Genomic DNA, 19420 nt, shown 5'->3' with positions numbered 1-19420 from the left:
CCCCCCTCATAGGGTAAAAAGGGGGTAAGAAAGGTAATGTTAAAGCATCAGGCAGATACTTTTATGGCAAAATTATAAATAGCATTATATCAGTATCTCTTTAATTATGTACTGTCACTGTAAGTCTTTAATGATGTTCTGAAATCAGGTCTTACATGGCACAAACATCAAAAGAAATGTGGCAGTATACAGAACTGTATTACCTGCTGCTTGTTAAAGATGAGAAGGACATATTGTAAGTCTGGGGACAGCTCTGCATGGGATGATCGGAGAGACACCTGGCATGGATATTGCAAAACAGATGATATAAAAAGCAAAGAGAGGTTAAGTTACAATGACCTTGGTAACGTGAATACTTTTATTCTTGAATCAATTTTATTTTTTAAAAAAGTCAAACACCATTTAAATGAAAAAAAAAAAAAAAAGGCCACAAGTAGTCCCACAACTGCTATGAAATGGTACCTATGATGGCAAAATATATATACGTAGCAGTGTTGTGACTAATCATGTAGATCCCAAGAAGAATTAAAGGCTATGATACCTCGGAAGACTCTGCATAAAAATCAAGGCTTCCCAATCAAAAACATCTACACTGTCTGAATGTAATATCATCTGAAACTGTTCCTTTATATATTACAGTATTTAGGTTATTTATAAGAAAAGCAGATGCTGTTGCTAAGTACTCTTCATCATCCATGTGTTTTTACTTAGACAGGAAAGGATGAAGCCATGCTTTACTGTGTGCATATATTTGCATTAATACTAATAGAATTTATACACTCTGGTAGGTCTGACAAATTAATGGTCTTAGCAGAGGCTTTCTCCATAGATGGCATATTGATATCACTGCTGCCAGCAACATACACAGAAAGATATATTTTGCATAATGTCTAGAAATTGAGACATTTTGATTAGAAAATAACTTTGCTACTTTGGTCCTTATCAAAACTGGAATTGGAAGACAGTGTGAAGATTTACTTTTTTCTGGATAGATGTTTTATATTAATGCAACAGATTTATGTTTCTCGTCAACATTCTTTTTCAGTGAAGATGCACTCTACACAAAATAAATAATCATATGCAGTAAAAGTGTACTATCTGCATGTACACAGACAAACTCTTATCATCCACAACAGAAATGAACGGGCTCAGTAAAATACAACAAGGTCATCATCCATGTGTATGGTCAGTGGTATGTAGGGTTGCCACCTGGCCGGTATTTTACCAGCCTGGCCAGTAAAAATTATGCTTGAGCCCAATGTTATTAATAGGGAAAAAAGATAAATATATAGATAGGCCGGTATTTTTTTCCAGAAAAGGTGGCAACCCTAGCGGTATGGTATCTATCCTTTCAATCTGTGGGTTGATTGGTTGGATTCAGGGCCAGACTGGGCCAGAAGGACAATGGGGAAAAACCCTGTGGGCCCTGGCTGACCAAAGTCCTCTCCCCTTCCCGGCCATTGACATTTAAAGTAATGGAGGAAAAATGTATATGATGTGGTGCATTGGAAGGGGGTAGGATATGTAGACAGCTGGAGGAGGCACCTAGAGTTTGTGGGGAGGACCCTTTCAATTGTAGCCCCGTTGGTGACTAGATCCCCAGTCCAACGCATTGGATGGCTGACCAACGCATGACCACCTTCATATTTTGAGCAAAGATTTTAAACAAAAGAGAGTTCTGATACATAATATGCTCCTATAATCCAGGACGGCTGTTGTAGTGAGCAACCCTGGAAAACTATTTTTTTGGGGGTATAGTTTTCCTTTAAGCAAAAAAATTCTCCACAGCCCACCACTGGACATTTGTGGCTAAATTGCCTGCAGAACTGAGGGAAAGTACCACTATTTTTCTTGACTGGCAAATGGGCAGACCGTTCTGAACATGTGCTGACCAGCAGTGATAGGGGACAGACAGAGATCCAGTGACTAGGGCAGCAGTTGACCTAAAACAGCCCGGCTACAATCCCCAAAAGTCTTTTCATTCAACCATTTTATATATGATATATGCTAAGAGCTCTTAAGGTATGTGTCTAATGCCCTTTCCTAACTATGATTATATATTGTGAGCATGTAACCCAAATGTATTCTGGGATATGCCTTGTTATCAGTATAAATAAAGTTAGAGAAATCCTCACAAGTGTAGTGTTACTCAGCAGGATACTGAACGCCTTTGTCTTCACATTCTGTTGAATTAGATTTCCTTCTCTGGTTTTCATGATTATTTCAAAGTCTATACAAATAAGAAGACATAATAAAATCCATGCATAATATGTGTTGGTTAATTACAGTTTCAAAAAAGGAACAGTGCTAATGTTTAATTTAATATGTATTTATTATTTATAGGGAAATTTAATAAATGGACAAAGTTTGCCCAAGTCCTGCAAACATTCTAAAAATTTACCAGTAAATGCAGTGGTGTAACTGCAATACAGCAGACTCTGCAGCCTTGAGGGGCCTGGACTGTGGGGTCTTCCGTATTGTGATTAAGGGAATCTTTCCTGAAACGCGTCAGGCGATGTGGATCCACTGCATGTTTCAATACATTTTCTCTTATTTTACCCGGAGTGCAGCCTGAATCTACATACTGTTGCTACTGTATTGTAGTAACCCTTATTGCTGCCACTGAAGTTTGCTGCCCTCCGCAAGTATGTGAGCAGTGAGCTATCCAGGTGATTGTGGGGGGACGGGAAGTTTGCTTACATGTGGCTAAATCCCAGAATACAACAGACCCCACTGTCGAAGGGAGATCCAGGGGGCACAGAACCACAGAGTCTACTGTATTGTTGGCCCCCTTTGCTGCCCGCCGCAGGACATTCAGCCAATTGCAGGGGAAGTGTGCATACACATGGCCAAGCTCCAGGCCCCCGAAAGGATTTTTTTTGGGGGGGTAGCCTGGTCGATTCTGGTTATGCCACTGTGTGTATTGGTTGCTTTAACTATCTAGACCAGTTGCACCTATTATTATATGACCCTACCAAAGTGCCATATGGCATTTTCAAGTTATTCTCATACTGGGACAGTTGCCAGCAGCAATCAATAAGCATTTTGTTCTGATCAGCCTGGTCCAAGGAATACACAAACGCCAGGTTAAGTGAAACAATAACAAATATTAGTGTAGTTAAACTGAAGTTAAAGCAACAACAATTTCAAAAGATCTAATTGGTTGCTATTGATAACTAGACTTGTGCAGTTTAGCACCTGTATATGGATATTATCTTTAGGGAGATAAGGGGCTGCTGGCCAAAAGTGGATATCAGTTTTACCTCTGGGTGCAAAAAAGGTCAATGTGTTGATGACATACAAATCAATATTAAGCAAACTACTGATAGTAATCTCTGCATGCGTGTGTGATATCATCACATGCTCCTCCTATTTAAGATCATTGATGCTCACACAGGCCTGACAGATACCCCCAGTGTGAGTATGAAAACTTTATCTGCTTTACACTTACCACTTGCCCAAGACAGACTGGGCACATGGACCTGATTATTCATATTCTCCAGATCAGACAATGTCAGGAATGATTTCACAGGCTGCTTTGGATCCTCTGTTAAGGAATATGGTGACATTTTCATTAATGTCTATTGTTGATTATTGACATACAACCAATGTCTTTATTGTTGCTGCCAAACTATAATATTCTCTAGCCAATAAATAAATATTTCCATTACTATTGTGGAATTTGGCAGTAATACTTACAGTATGCACATTGTTTTTACATTGACAATATATATATCTATATATATATATATATGATTTTAGCATCATAGTACTCAAATACTACATATTCAAGATACAGGTGTGCTGTGTAGCTGTACAGGGACTAGTGACAAAAGTGAAAGCTCTACCTGGTTTTAATGGTTTTTATCTCTCTGCTTGAATATATCTTAACTTCCTTTCATGTGATTGTAGCTCAGTGATTTTAGATAAAAAATTACCATAATTATTACATCTAGGGAAAAGAAAGCTTTACATATAATTCGATTTAGCCTCCCTGTGTAGCTTCTTTGACCCCCCCACACGCTTTCAGACATGTAAGACTATATACATTTCATAGAGCTCATTAGTTATTGCCTACACTGGGAATACATTTTTGTCTCTGAGCATTGCATTTCATTAGTCACAGGCTGTCACAAGTTGTGTTTCAGAGGAATTATCTTGAAATAATTCACTAACTTTTCTTTGATCCCATTTAGTTCTGCAGAATATTAACAAGCAGCATTTTAAAAAGTGGCCTTCAGGGGGTTTAACATCTTGTTTTTTAGGAATTATGGTTGCTTTCTGCCTTTTTCATCTTCAGCCATGGGCCTCAACAGCACTTCACATTTTTATGGGCGAGGGATGTTATGCGGATTCTTGATGATTCTTGAGCTTCAGATAAAAATATCCTTGTATTTGAAACTTTGTGATGACCTTGAGTGATAAATCTAAGGATCTAATTTGCGGATGTTTCTCTCATCTTTCATACAGACAGGCCTGGATTTGCAGCAAGGCCACAAAGGCCCAGGCATAGGGCTGCATAAATTAAGGGGTGGCGTGCCGCTCAGCTGCACCAGTTATTTTTTTTATTTTGGAGCCTCTCTGGTAGAAATAAAGATGTGCGTGATCCTGCAGGCAGGCATGCAGTAGGGGTGGCAGAGGACTACAGCCTGCGGGCACACTCAGATTAACTCTGGCCATACATACAGATATTTCTGCTAAGAATGCCTTATATCTTTTTCATGGACAATCTATAGCATATGTTACATGCATAGTGCATTCATGCATAAGTAAGGTCACTGGGAAATATATATTGGGTAATGAACCCCTAATGTCATTTATAAAGATACTCAATTAATATTGAAGATATTCAATTTATTGCCACCTTTTGCAGCTGGGGAGCCTGGACAAGAGGCGGGGTAGATGATGTTGGACCAGTGGATGATGTTTTGAGGGTGGGTCTATAACATCAAGGGCAGGGTTGTGACATAGTGATCAGGGATTGTTTTATTGCCCAGATTTCCTAATCTGGAAATCTGGATAGGCAGTTTTCACCTGGGCATCCCTCCAAAAATTGTGCTATCTGGGTAAAAAAACAGACAGGTAGCAAACAGAAAAACTAACCAAACCTCTGCACAAATATCAGTAAGAAATGGGCTCCTGTGCATATTTCATCGGAGAAATGCCCAAAAGTAGCATATCCATTCTTTGCAAACTGAGAACTGGAAAATCCAATAAACCTACTAAAAGCCTACTTTTTCAATCTACTTTTTATCTTTTTATCTTTTTATATAAGTGTCAACAAATTTCTCTGTAAAATTTCTATTAAATAAAAAAAAAAAAAAAAAGAAGCCTACTGATGTAAAAGATATTATGGCTTCTACAACAAACATTTCTTGCTTTATAAACTTCTAAAGAAGGGCTTGAAATGGAGTCTTATATTTCAGAGAATGATTAGTTGCACTCCTAGATAAAGCTGGCTATTAACATTTAAATGATGCAAGAAAATTGATGAAATACCTTGCACTGCAGTCTATGGGCCTGTTCTATGAACGAGAGTCTGATGAGTAGGGATGCACTGAATCCAGGATTCGGTTCAGAATTCAGCCATTTTCAGCAGGATTCGGATTTGGCTGAATCCTTCTGCCTGGCCGAACCGAATCCGAATCCTAATTTGCATATGCAAATTAGGGGCAGGGAGACAAATCGCGTGACTTTTTGTCACAAAACAAGGAAGTAAAAAATGTTTTCCCATTCCCACCCCTAATTTGCATATGCAAATTAGGGTTTGGATTCGGTTCGGTATTCGGCCGAATCTTTCGCAAAGGTTTCGGGGGTTCGGCCGAATCCAAAATAGTGGATTTGGTGCATCCCTACTAATGATTTGCTTTAAACAATGAAAGTCACCTCTGTAGTCTAAATAGGCAGGTTTCCATAGATTGCTACAGTTTTTAAAAAATAATTTTTAGCAAAATAATGTGATACATTATTTAAAGGAAAACTATACCCCCCAAACAATGTAGGTCTCTATAAAAAGATATTGCATAAAACAGCTCATATGTAAAACTCTGCTTCATGTAAATAAACCATTTTCATAATAATATACTTTTCTAGTAGTATGTGCCATTGGGTAATCATAAATAGAAAATTGCCATTTTAAAAAATAAGGGCCACCCCCTGGGATCGTAGGATTCACTGTACTCACAAACATACCAACAAACCATACATGTTAGGTCACATGAGCCAATTAACAGACAGAGTTGTGTCTTTTGCTTCCACACTTCTTCCTGTTACAGTTAGAGTTGAAGTATTTCTGGTCAGGTGATCTTTGAGACAGAACACAGACCATCACGAAATGGTGGCTCAAGGCTAGAGATGTAAAAGGGCAATATATACTTAAATATATATTCCAGTTTGGTAAGATTTTTTAATATGCCACTTAATATGATATGAACTATCTGTTGCTTAAGTGTTCATTTTGGGGGTATAGTTTTCCTTTAAAGTGTGCATTAAAGTGTGCAGATACTCACCTGGAGAGAGCAGGAAAATGGACAATAGCACCAGTGACATTACTATTGCTATGACCAGCATTGCCAGGCCAATCCCACGCCAGTTTCGAGGGGGCGCATCTGAGCTCCCTATATTCTAAATAAAGAGAAAACAAAAAGAATTAGGCCGATTCATGAAGCTCGAGTGAAGGATTCGAATTAAAAAAACTTTGAATTTCGAAGTGTTTTTTGGGCTACTTCGACCATCGAATGGGCTACTTCGACCTTCGACTACGACTACGACTACTAAAACTAGTTCGATAGTCGAAGTACTGCCTCTTTAAAAAAAACTTCGACCCCCTACTTCGGCAGCTAAAAGCTACCGAAGTCAATGTTAGCCTATGGGGAAGGTCCCCATAGGCTTGCCTAAGTTTTTTTGATCGAAGGATATTCCTTCGATCGTTGGATTAAAATCCTTCGAAACGTTCGATTCGAAGGATTTTATCGTTCGATCGAAGGAATAATCCTTCGATCGTTCGATTGTAGGATTTGCGCTAAATCCTTCGACTTCGATATTCGAAGTCGAAGGATTTTAGTTCCTAGTCGAATATCGAGGGTTAATTAACCCTCGATATTCGACCCTTCATACATCTGCCCCTTAATGTCATGCAGTAATGTAATACATATTGTGGGCCCCTCCATCCCATAACTTTTTCGTGTAGTGGCCATTAATACAATAAACCACACATACTGGGCACAGTTGCCATGTGGACAGTATTGTATCCAGCTGGTAAAATTGAATCCTTGATGCCAATGTTATTAATTTGGTAAATGAGAACAATTAGTGGAAGCCTCATCCCAGCTTTGTTCTGGGGCCCTATTTAAATGTTGACGCCATACAGAGTCATCTGGCCATTACATAATCTGGTTCTCCAGTTTTACCATTGTGCCCTAGCTCTGAAGGAAAAGCATGAAAATATACTTTGCCAACTGTCCCATTTTTTTCTTAAAATTCAGACTCAAAAGTTGAATGCTTTTCACCAGTTTAGTCCCTCACATCTGATATTCACATCTTCTGTTATTTGGCACTAAATTTTGCACCTGACTGTGGCAGACATATTTGTGCTGAAATTCTGAGAAAGAATATTGCCTAGGGGGTAAAAATCATATTACAATGTTCCAATTTTTTGAACCTTGGACTTCTTTAGTTTATGAAGAGAAACACAGGAACATAGAAAACCAGGGGTGTAACTACAGAGGAAGCAGACCCTGTGGCTGCAGGGGACCCAGGAGATATAGGGGGCCAGTAAGACCCTAATTCATATACATTTTCAGTAAATACTGCTAAAACAGGTCAACCTCTAGACATTTTGTGGACCTGAAAAATAATTTGCTATGGGGCCCAGTAATACCAAGTTACGCCACTGTGGAAAATAAAATTATAAATAACTGTGTTTAGATAGACTTTTTGAGCTGTTCAGTGCTGAGGGATGCGCACCCCAAAAGGAGGTCTGCAGACCACACATAAATCATTTAAATATTTTTTTTCTGAAGTGGAGTGCCTGCCTTTCTCTCTCTGTAGCCCTGTATCATATTAAATCCAATTGCATATTTTTCCACACTGAAATACACTAAAAAAGTTGTCTACTTGCTGCTTTTTTTAGATGTATTTTTATTGGTTTTTTAAATCTCCCTGCTTGATTTCCCTGTAACGCGCACAATTACAGCACAGACATTTTTATCTTCGTACTGCAATGACTAATGGAAAGGCTAGAATACTGCAAGAATAGATGGCTGTGAAAGTGTTTGGGAATGTAAATCTATGGGACTGTTAGGGGAAATCCATTACATTGTTACTTCTAATTAAGAGAGTGCTGATAACATGCATCACTATTAGAATAAAATAGATCTTTGGAAACAATCTGGTGCCTATTAGGGTTTATTATTAGAAGGATTACTCGGCTGTTTCCTGCGCATCCTGTAAATGTTTATCTTTTATTGTTGGGGAAATGCAATAAATTCTTAACAGGTACATAGAAATAAAAAAGTGATGAAGAGGCGGGCAAAGGTCTCATATAGGTTGACTCACTGGGTGTTTGAACTGTATCTAAAACTGTCCCTATGCAGATTTGCTGCTTCTCTGTTCTGATGCAGGGCCCTTCGTTGACCATTCTGGCCCTTTATCTTGTCATGGAAATGCCGATGGGAAGTGGCCATTGGAGAATGTGCACTTTTGGATAAGATTATATCATAGTCATGCTGACTACTTGTTCACATTTCCTTCTAATAAATAGACAGAACCTTGACTAATGCAGATGCAGACCTATAACTGTCTCTAAAGAAATGGTTATTATTGGGGTAGAACTGTAACCTCGCCCTTGATTTACTGTGAATCCAAGCAATAGCATGTAACTGCCCCATTTTTTTTAGTTAGTATATTTGTATTTGCCCTTGTTACTTATTGAACAACACTACAGTGCTGAGGAATGTACTTGCTGTTCATTTATTGATGATTTTATCAGTGAATCCTTCTAGTAAAATAATATCTGAGTCTGCATTTTTTAAATGCAGTTTGCATTACAGGTAGGGTCAGTTTTTTAATTATATTTAGGCTAGATCCACATAATGCATAATGCATGTGTCTTTCACTTGGAACTCATAAAATAAGAAAGAAGGAATATGCTGCAAGCTGCACACAGTCATAATTCTCCATAATAAAAAGGCCTGGATAACTTCCCAGAACATTACAGAAGCTGTACACTCACTTTATGGAGTAACTTAAACAGGCAATTTACAGGTCAAGTGTTTGTATATTCAACTGAAACTGTGTATTATGTGCTGAATCCTATATCTGAGAGTGTTTATTGTGTTCTATTATGTTTGATTAATGTGCTAAAGGGGCCTATGGCCATACTGTACATTATAGGAGGTATGTGTGCTTATTTAGTTGTGTCAGGGTCAACAATAATTCTCTTTAGAATCTTTAGATTGTGAAAAGGTTTCAGGTTGTGGGTATATAATGTGTACTGTATTCTGCAGGAGCAATCCAACAGTGACAATAGGGCAATGACAAACAGTGGCTTAAAATTAGGTTGAGGAAGTAGACAAACAAACCATTTATATTTGCTAATACCTTAAACTATACTTGAGAAATGGTTTAGGTGCAACTGACAGATCGTTACATATAGCCATTAGCCAGTATGGATATGGTATCTTACCTAAATCGTCAGTCTATAGGTTTATCTGTTGAGACAGGGTCATAGTGCAACTGTTTTTGGCAGAGCTGAACAAAGTTCTCAAGATGCGAATGTTGTGGAACTCGATTAGCTGATTAAAACAAGAGTCCTGACATTTCTGGGCGATGGTTACTTCAAATGTTATTGAATATAAAAGTTACTTAAGAACACTAAAAAAAACAGATCAATAGATTTATAGATGAATAGATGGCTGATTTGTACTGTAGATGAGGCATGGGTATTTGAAATTCAAAATCTTTTGATTATTATTGATGATATTTGAGCTGGAGGAGATATCCTTAACTCACAGTTAAATGTATGACAATGCTTCCTGTGCAGTTTCATATGGTTGGGAGGTGAAGACTGCAATAAAAGAATAAACTACACTGGCACAAAATAGCCATCTTTTTTGCTTGACTGCTAACATTTCTGCACCAGTCAAAGGGGGCAATGTAATTATAGGCACTAAGTTGGCTCAGGAACAGTAACTCATAGCAACCAATCAGCAGGTAGAATCTACTGGTCACCTGTTTAAAAGAAAGCATCTCAATGGTTGCTATGGGTTACTGCTCCTGGGCAGACTTAGTGCCTTCTATTACATATGTGGTAATATCCTTAAAGGAGAAGGAAACCTAGTCGTGGCAAAAACTCTCCCCCCCCTCCCATGTGTTGCCCACCCTCCCTCCTCCCCCCTGGCCTACCCGTCCCACTGGGCAAATGCCCCTAACTTGTTACTTACCCTTCTGCGCAGGTCCAGTCTACGGAGTTCACCGGCGCCATCTTCTTCCACGCGATCTTCTTCCTGCTTTGACCGGTGCATACGCAGTAGGAGCATTTCGCCGGTACGATCTACTGCGCATGCGCCAAAAGTCACGGTAGGCCAGGGGGAGGAGGGAGGGTGGGCAACACACGGGAGGGGGGAGGGTTTTTGCGCCGACTGGGTTTCCTTCTCCTTTAAAGAAGACATTTTGTATGAAAAAGTAGAACGCACCAGTGCATTATATTCTTTTAAATATAGAATAATTGTGCTTAAGAAAATAGTGTTTCAGGCTGATTTATTAAATATTTGTGCAAAAATCCTAATAATCCTGCCCATCTGTTCCACTTCCTGTTCCCGGAATTTTGTGGCTGTGCAGGGGAACCGGCAGCACTCAGAACACTGCACTGTAGGATAGGAACCAATCAGCAGCTAGCAGGACCTGATAGGGAGCTGAAGCATGTCATTGCTTGTGTGACTGCAGGGCTGTGATTGGGACCAGAGCACTGTGGGGAGCTCCAATAAGGGGGCCATTTTTGAAGACAATATTAATTTACAGCCAAAAGTAAAACCAGCACCATATAGTATATGTTATTGCCTACAAAATTAGGGCTATTTCATTTATCCTATATGTCTCCTTTAAGTAATGTCATTGGCAGGTATGGCCACTACTACTAAATAAGCTGGATGAGAAATACTCAAGAATCACCTCTGAAATCAGCTCTGGCAGACCTTCCAGCACATCATCTGTTACAAAGTGCACTGAGATCAAAGCAAGTGGAGGTTCCATAAGATCCAACAATTTTCAAGCACAATTTGAACATGGACATACAGTGCCGTAACTAGAGGGGGGTGGGCCCTGGTGCATGACGCGCAGCCGGGCCACGCCCCCCCTCCGTACACGACGGATTTCACTGGCGAGCGGGCTGCCGGGGGGCCCTGAGGGGGTGCAGGAACTGGTCCACTCGCACCCCCTGCTCCCCTGGTAGTTCCGCCACTGTGGACATAGTACACAGTCAAGACACAATACACTTAAAAAATAAAAAACCAACAGGCATGATTCTTCAGGTTTTCAGGTCAAATGTCCTTAGGACACTGTCTCATTGAAAGATCTAGTAACCTTTGCTGACCAACTAGCTAAAGTCTATATAGCAACGTTCAGCTCTTCCTTAAAACAAGTTTGTCTCAAGGAAAGCCAAGTTGAGAACTCCTATCCCAGTTATCATTAATTGCTTTTGTAAAGCTGTTTCACCACTTTATCAACACTATCATTCCATACTCTGTGGGTGCATTGAAATTCACTAACCCTTCCAAGAGATGCAAAGATTATGTAGTAACCCAAGCTCTCCATGCAACATGATCAAGCCCTGAAACTGTATGGCCACATTTTCCTCACTACCGACCTGTAACTCTCAATTTAGGTCAAAAGTAAATTACAAAGTATCAACTTGCATTTTTTCCCCAAATGTAATTTCATTAACATTTCTAAGACATTAGAGAAAACGTAAAATCATAGCTACCAGACTAGACAGATACCATTAAAATGAATTGAGCCTGCAAGATAAATAACTGCACATAAAAAGCAATTTAAAATAGTTTTACATTCCATGCGCTATTGTGTGATTATAAATAATGAAAGTACCAATCATTAAATAATGGTTTAGTGTCAGGCACGATTAATACTTTGAATTACATGACTTGATAAAGAAAAATGGGAACACAACCTGCAATACTGTTCCTGCTCCAGTATCAGCACTCCGCTGTTTATGTTACAATCAACATGCAGACATATAAAATATAAACATTGCACCACAACAGTGTTTGACAAAGTATTAATTGGCAACTTTCCACTAGGAAATTCTTGTTGCCTGTCTTGAGCAGGAACTGGTGTCTTGTTGGGGGGGGGGGGTTGCTGCCTTTAGACAGTTTTAAAGATTGATCCTGTCATAATAAGCAATATCAATATGCCAATTCTTATTTGAAGAAATGCAGACTCTGTTCCTTCCATCTTTGCCAGAACTGTCCTACATCTTGATTTTATTAAAGATTAATTGTTAGTGTGTGGAGTTAAAACTAAAATGAATGGAAGACCAACATAAATTAATCTTGGGCACACCTTTTGTAAGTTCAAAAATCTATTTCTGCAAAGCAAAGTATATGCTAAATATATCCTGTCTAAAGACCAAAGCAAAAAAAAAAAAAAAGCTCATAATTGCACCAAAAATATGCTGGAAACATTACTGAAAGATTTGTTATCCAGAAAACCCAAGGTCCCGAGTATTCTGGATAAGAGGTCCAACACCCATACCTTCTTTATACCTTAGAGATTTTGCATGCTGAGACTGTAATGAGAAATCATCCACACACATAATTGAATGGTTAAATGTAGGCGTGGCATATATTGTTGCGCAAGAGTGTACCGGTCATTATACGCACGCAGGGATTCTGCATTGCTGTTCAACTGAATTTGCTGTTTACTGATAGACTGCCAGAGAGCGTAGGAGTTACTGATAACTATTAAATCATCCTTACCTTACGCAGCTTTCCTTGTTCTGCCCAAACATAGCAAATTGTCTGAACAAAACATAAGGCTACTGCACTTTCTCAATGAAAACAATTGAGGTTCAGCCTTTTTTATGTAAAGTCTATATTTCAGCCAAGTCCTTAAAGGTCCAGTAGAATTCATGTCAACCCCAGCCAGCAGCAAACAAGTATGGGAATACAGAGGAAGGGATAGGGCAAGTAAGACAACACCAGAAACACAGGGAAAATGGTTAAGAGAAAACAGATCCCTGCTGGAAGTTTGAAAGGGTAGTGGATTGGAGACAAAGAGGAGGTATCAAAGAGAAAGGAAAGGGAGGCAAAACTCAAACATTAAACAAGAAGGATGGAGGAGAAAGTCTGAAGAATGGAGGGATTCTCATCCCTACGCTGTAATGTTATGTTACAATCATAGGTTCAATGCATTTTCAATATTCTACTCCAAAAATCGCAATAATTCAGGAAAGAGTTTTCTCTAAGACAGAGATCCCCGATCTTTCTTTACCTGTGAACCACATCCAAATGTACATAACAGTTTGGGAGTAACACAAGCATGCAAAAAGTTCCTTGGGGTGCCAAATTTGGGCTGTGATAGCCCCTATGTGGATTGGTAGCCCCTATGTGGATTGGTAGCCTACAGGAGGATCTGTTTGGCAGTACATCTGGTTTTATGTAACCAATACTTGCCTCCAAGCCTGGAATTTAAAAATAAGCACCTGCTTTGAGGCCACTGGGAGCAACATCCAAGGGGTTGGTGAGCAACATGTTGCTCATGAGCTATTGGTTGGGGATCACTGATCTAAAACACTAATTCAGCACATTAATTACTAGATTTTTTTTATCTATCTCTTATTGAAGAACATCCGAACTACATATCAATTAAAATTCAACAAATGAACTGAGAGGAATCTACAGAAAATGCACAATAAGCAACATTGTACATGTGTATTTATGACCTGCTGTATACAGAAAAGCACATTGTAAGACATAAATATAGCAATTACAGAAAAAAACATCTACTCCTCAGCTGCAGAAAAAATAGATGGAAGAGTAGGAAACTGGGGGATAACATAGTGCACACTGGTGGTATGTTTGCTGCGCTGGCACCCTAGATTCAATTCTAACTAGGCTACGCCCCATGTTGGCCTGGTCTTCAGTTTCTACTCACACACTAAAAACATAAAAGCAGATGAATTAGCTACTGATCAGTCATAGTGTCATACCATAGTGGGGGAGGTAGGAAAAGCCATTGGGGCAAGGACTGAATAATGAAAAATGTCTGTGGAGTGCTATGTAATATTTTGGTGCTATATAAATATACATAATAATAACATTTACATAATAACCACTAGAATAAAAAGCCATCTTATACTGGAGGAAAGAAAATGGAAATAACTTCACAGTAAGAGTGATTGGTATAAAAAAGTCTTCCAGTATTATGGTGGCGTGAGTGTAAAAATGTAATGACTGTAAACTTGGGCAAGAATGGATAGACTGTAATAGTTTGGAAGTGATGCACACTAGAAGTGGCATGCATACAAGTATCATATCAATGGCGGCACTACCAGAGGGGTCTGAGGACTTGATTACTGGGAGGACAATAACTCTGCCAGGTTGTTGTAGTGCACTTAATGTGTTGTAAACAGTTGGTTCTTGTTTTGGCCCCCTCAAAGTTGGAAAACTCAAAGCAGTTACAAAAGGCACTTAGGGGGTAGTGTTGTGCACCTCTGGTCTGGCGGCTTCCTTTTTTTTATAAACCTGTGCCTTATCACCCCGTCCATTTTTGTGACATAATCGGCAGGGAGGTGCGGCGCTGGTCTATAAAAAGGAACCTGGAAGTCGTGGGCGGGAGGACGGGATTGAAGGCGGGTTAGGGTTCTGCATATCACTATTAGGGGCATATTTATTATGCTGTGTTAAACAAAATTTGCAGAAAAATACAGTGTAAAAAATTGCATTGTGTGTGTAATTTTATGCCATGTGAACACAAAATTTAACACTGTTATTTTACATTGCTTCCAGCAGAAGTCACTCTAAGAAAGTGCGCATAAAATTTTACGCCATTTTCGAAGCCTGTCGATGTGTGGTGTATCATCCTGTCATTTTTTTTACACATCATTATAAAAATGCCCCTAAAACTGCCATTTTTAGTTGCACAAGAGCTGAAGGCTGAACATTGCTAAAGTAAATACTACCTGTCAATTAATACACAATGCATTGATGTCCAATCTGTGCTACACAAAGATATGTGAGTTGTGATCAAAGCAAGATATTAGTAGGTATACAAATACGCTAAAAGGAATAACAATGGGCAAATGGAGGCCCTCCAGATGTTGCTGAACTGCAATTCTGAACTGATATTGGCTGTCAGATGGATATGTGAGTTGTGATCATAAACTGGAGGGCCTTCTGTTGGCTATCCTATCTAAAATGCATGCAGCTACAGCAAAATAAATAACTTCTAGCATTCCAAATGTAATGTATGTGACTGGGAGGACTAGTAATGCATTCTCTCGCATTCCTCGGTTCTTTTCTCTGGGGAGCCTCAGCCAGGCTGTTTGCACAAAAAGGAAAGAGACTGGAGAGGCAGGTGGTTATGTATTGTGCCTTGCAGTGAGAGAAAAATAAAGAGAAAGGCAAATGCATCTTGAAAGCTATATAATTTATAGTGAGAGGCTGCTGTGGAACAAGTGGTGGCTATACATCTTCCAACATAATAGGTTCAAGTCAACCTGCGCTAGAGCACTGAACTTCAATTCATTGCTGAAATGTTCCCAAGCAGAGGCTGCTGGTGTCCCAGCATACTAATAGCAGCCATAGAGTCAAACATGTACAGGGCACCGAGTGACAAGGAAGATCCATAATCAATAACCTGCACTTCTTGCAAGCTTTAAGTGAAATAAAAAGATACGAGCAGGCTAAAAGGGCAACAAACAAGCAAGAAATCCATTTGTCATTACTGTGCATTACAAAACACAAAAAAAAAAAACCACAAGTTGGTGGGAAATGGCACTCAAATCCATAAAACATATAAAATACATAAAAACATACAGTTCCAGCACATCCAGTGTAAATATTTCTAAACTTGATACCACCACCCAGTAGTCTTGATACCACCAGTATTGTCTAACTAATATAGCTTCCCTTTAAAGACTTTATATTTGCCCTCTTATGAATGCAGTTAGTCCAAGAAGATGCTAGTCTACACAGTCGTGGAAGTGAGCAAATGCTAAAGGCTACTGACCAGGTCTGTGCCCAGGTTCTGCTGAGTGCTGAAGATCATCCTGGCAGAAGGCAGTGCAGTTGGATTTGGTCTCTACTCCCTCGGCAGTGCAGGCAGCGGGTGTCTCCTCACGGCTCTCTGTGTATCTCTCTCACGCTACCAGCGAAGGACACTCTTATATTGACCGAGGGAATTAATCAGAAAGACAGAACACAAAACCCTGACTCTCAGCGAAATTACCCACAGTGAGGAGGAGGAGGTGGAGAGCTGCACTGCCATACTAAGGAGTGATGGGAGGGGGTCAGGGGAAGCTCTCAGGAGTGCCTTATTGCAGAAGGATTTATACTACTGGGAATGTCCCACAGATAAATAGTGCGAAGAGTAATAGGTTTTTCTTTTTTTAATAAAAAATATATTGGTAGTACACAGCCAAATGGCTGGAAAGCATTATAGGGCAAAGGTTTGAAAAATGAACATGCTGAAGTACAGTGGCTTCCTTTTTAAAGTGGCAGTAATATTCTTCTAAATGTGCCTTTGGGAACTCTTATGATATCAAAATGGAATTTATATGTATATAAGACTACAGCAGAAAACAATTATCTCTTTACATGTAGAAGATAGGCCAGTCCAGGATTAGGGGTTCTTATCTTGCTTATGGAGAAAAATCTGTGCATAGTGGTGTGTAAGGGCTGCTCACTATAGTAGGTTCCTAAGCTGCAGTAGAAATAAACCAGACCGTACCTGTCCCCTATAAGGTTTACAAGAAAATGGAAGAAAGGTAAGGACTTTTACGGTGAGAATATAAATGGGGGGGTTGTAGGAAAAGAATTATAGCACCATGTACCACAGCTCCAGCTGAAGACAAAGTCACTATACTGGTCCTATCAACAGTGAAGGAAGACAATAGAAAGACAATACTGAAATAAAGGCATTCTTGATAGATGCCCCTGATTTTTCAAAGCATTCATTAGCAATAAGGAGCTGTATGCAAGCTTTATAGCCAGTCTTTGGGAGATCTCATCCACTCATTTGGCAACGAATATCATCTGCATGTTGATATCCACATACTGTGTACATATATATCAACCCCTTCATTAACAGCTGAAAACTGAGCCTCCAGCAATCCAACTTAATGAATTAACTCTACCTCAAACTGCCCTAACAAAAATAGTTTTTTTTTCATCTAAACCTAGTCCTACCCCCTTCCTTTACTATTGCTGTCGGTGGCATGCTCTCTAATTCTGTTTGACTTCTTCCTCTCCTTCTCTGACCATATTAACACCACAGTCAAAACCTGACATTTTTTCTTACACAATTTTACCATCATCCTTTTCTTTCTTTCACAAGCACAAGCTAAGATACTCATGAATGCTCTCATCCTATCCCTTTTCAACTTCTGCTTACTATGCCCCTAACTCTACAGTCGGTATGCTGCTGCCAGATTCTCCACCTCTCTACAAGAGAGTACAATAGACTCCACTGCTGAAGTCTTTATCATGGCTTCCCATAAAAGAAAAAAATATCTCATAAACTCCTTCTCATAACCTTCAAAGTCCTTCATTCCTCTGCCCCTAACTACATCTCTCTTGGTTCGCCATACGTTCCTGCTTGTTTTTTTCCCCCCCAAAACAATTTTTTTTCCACTTTAAGGCTAGGGCCACATGGGGCTGAAATCTGCCTGCTCAAACACAGAAGCTGATTTCAGCCCCTACTGTGGGCAGCAGCCTCTCTCTTCTGTTCGCATCTGGAGCCACAGTGTTGGGTCCAGGGTGAACTTAGTCAGCGGATTTCCCCCAAGTATGTTCTCGCCCAAATTATTACAAAAGTTATGGATGCAAACCATGGGGTGGTCAGCGCCATTTGATGTTTTACGTCACTATGCCACTTAATGCTGAGCAGTCTCTTGCAGTTTGGCCTTAAAGGTGAGTGTGGGTATAGCTGTGGTTTAAAAACAAGACATAGACTTCCATTATTGTCCCTCCACCACATACTGTAGGTCAGAAAAATTCTGGCCCTTGGTCCCACCAATAGACGTTATTTTACAATTCACACAATAGGCAGAATTATTTCATAGTCAGGTTGGATAACTTTCACACAAGCATCAAATAACTTCCATACAAGCATCAAATAGCACTGGCCATCCAACTTTAAATGGCAATATGACATCCAGCGTTAAATGGCAGAGTAGCTTCCAGTATCAGTGACCACACAATATAATAGTGCAGTAACTCCCAGCATGTAAGTGAAAGCCTTAAAGGAGAACTGTCAAGAAACACATTTTCCCAGGCATACATGGAAAGTTTTTATCACATGCAATGAGAACTTTTAAGACTTTGAAAGAGGTCTGCTTGTGCTGATGACATTAAGTCATAAATAAGCCTGTCTCAAAGGCAATGAGACTTTCAGCATTTGGTCAGTGCTGGTTTAGAAGAAGGAAAAGTCTCCACAATGTCAGTTGCACAACTTGACATAAAAACCGGTACTAAAATTTCACAGAAGGAAAAATAATGCACGAAAATAAACTATCACTGGACATGTGCTGGGTTTGTGGGTTTAAACGAGGTCCTCTTGCGACCTTGGGTCTGTTGCCACTTATGTCATTGCTAAAAATGTTCAAGCAATCTGTATGAGTTAATCCTTATAAATTGACTGAACTAACAGATTCAGTGGAACTGTTCTTTACAACTACAGCAGACAAGAAAGGAATGTTGTTGCCTGATAAAGCAATTTAGAGTTGGCTGCTGCGGATTCTGTAATGGGTGATTACTCCACATTATGTTGAAACTCTTTGATATTGTGCCACTTTATCTGTAATGAGAAGATTGCTACTCTAATTACTCTGTTGCACCAACAAACACTAATAATTGTAAAATTGTATTGTTTGAAAATGAAAGCTGAGCCATGTGGGAAATAGTGGAATGTTTTCCTATACAGTGTCATAGCGGTGTGCCTGAGCCTACCAGAAAACATTACATTATAGGCACCCTGCAAGTTATTTTACTTTCCTCCCCACTCAACATCTTTATTCTCTAGTCTCTTTTCTTTCCATACCATAAGGTTAGGGCCACACAGGGCCAAAATAAACTAGTGAAATACACTGACTGATTTCAGCCCTACAGCGGGCAGTAACCGCCTCTCTCTTCCTCATTCAGAAGTGTTAAATCAGAAGCGGTGCAAACAGACTTTGGGGGATTTT

General features: G+C 39.5%; 1 protein-coding gene across 2 annotated transcripts in view; it reads right to left on the bottom strand.

Annotated features, from left to right (window-relative positions):
• The window catches only part of LOC108708992 (inactive dipeptidyl peptidase 10), a 33858-nt gene extending 17512 nt beyond the window's left edge, over positions 1-16346 (bottom strand). For both annotated transcript variants that reach the window (XM_041584377.1, XM_041584378.1), the window contains exons 1-5: positions 16246-16346; positions 6510-6624; positions 3452-3547; positions 2136-2230; positions 204-278 (exon numbers count right to left, since the gene is read on the bottom strand). In XM_041584377.1, coding sequence (XP_041440311.1) covers positions 204-278; positions 2136-2230; positions 3452-3547; positions 6510-6624; positions 16246-16284 — 420 coding nt within the window. In that variant the 5' untranslated portion in view covers positions 16285-16346. The remainder of the gene's footprint in view (positions 1-203; positions 279-2135; positions 2231-3451; positions 3548-6509; positions 6625-16245) is intronic.
• Between the last annotated feature and the right edge of the window lie 3074 nt (positions 16347-19420).

The sequence above is a fragment of the Xenopus laevis genome, chromosome 2S, assembly GCF_017654675.1.
Source record: "Xenopus laevis strain J_2021 chromosome 2S, Xenopus_laevis_v10.1, whole genome shotgun sequence".
NCBI lineage: Eukaryota > Metazoa > Chordata > Amphibia > Anura > Pipidae > Xenopus > Xenopus laevis.
This window is presented reverse-complemented; position numbering and strand designations above follow the sequence as displayed.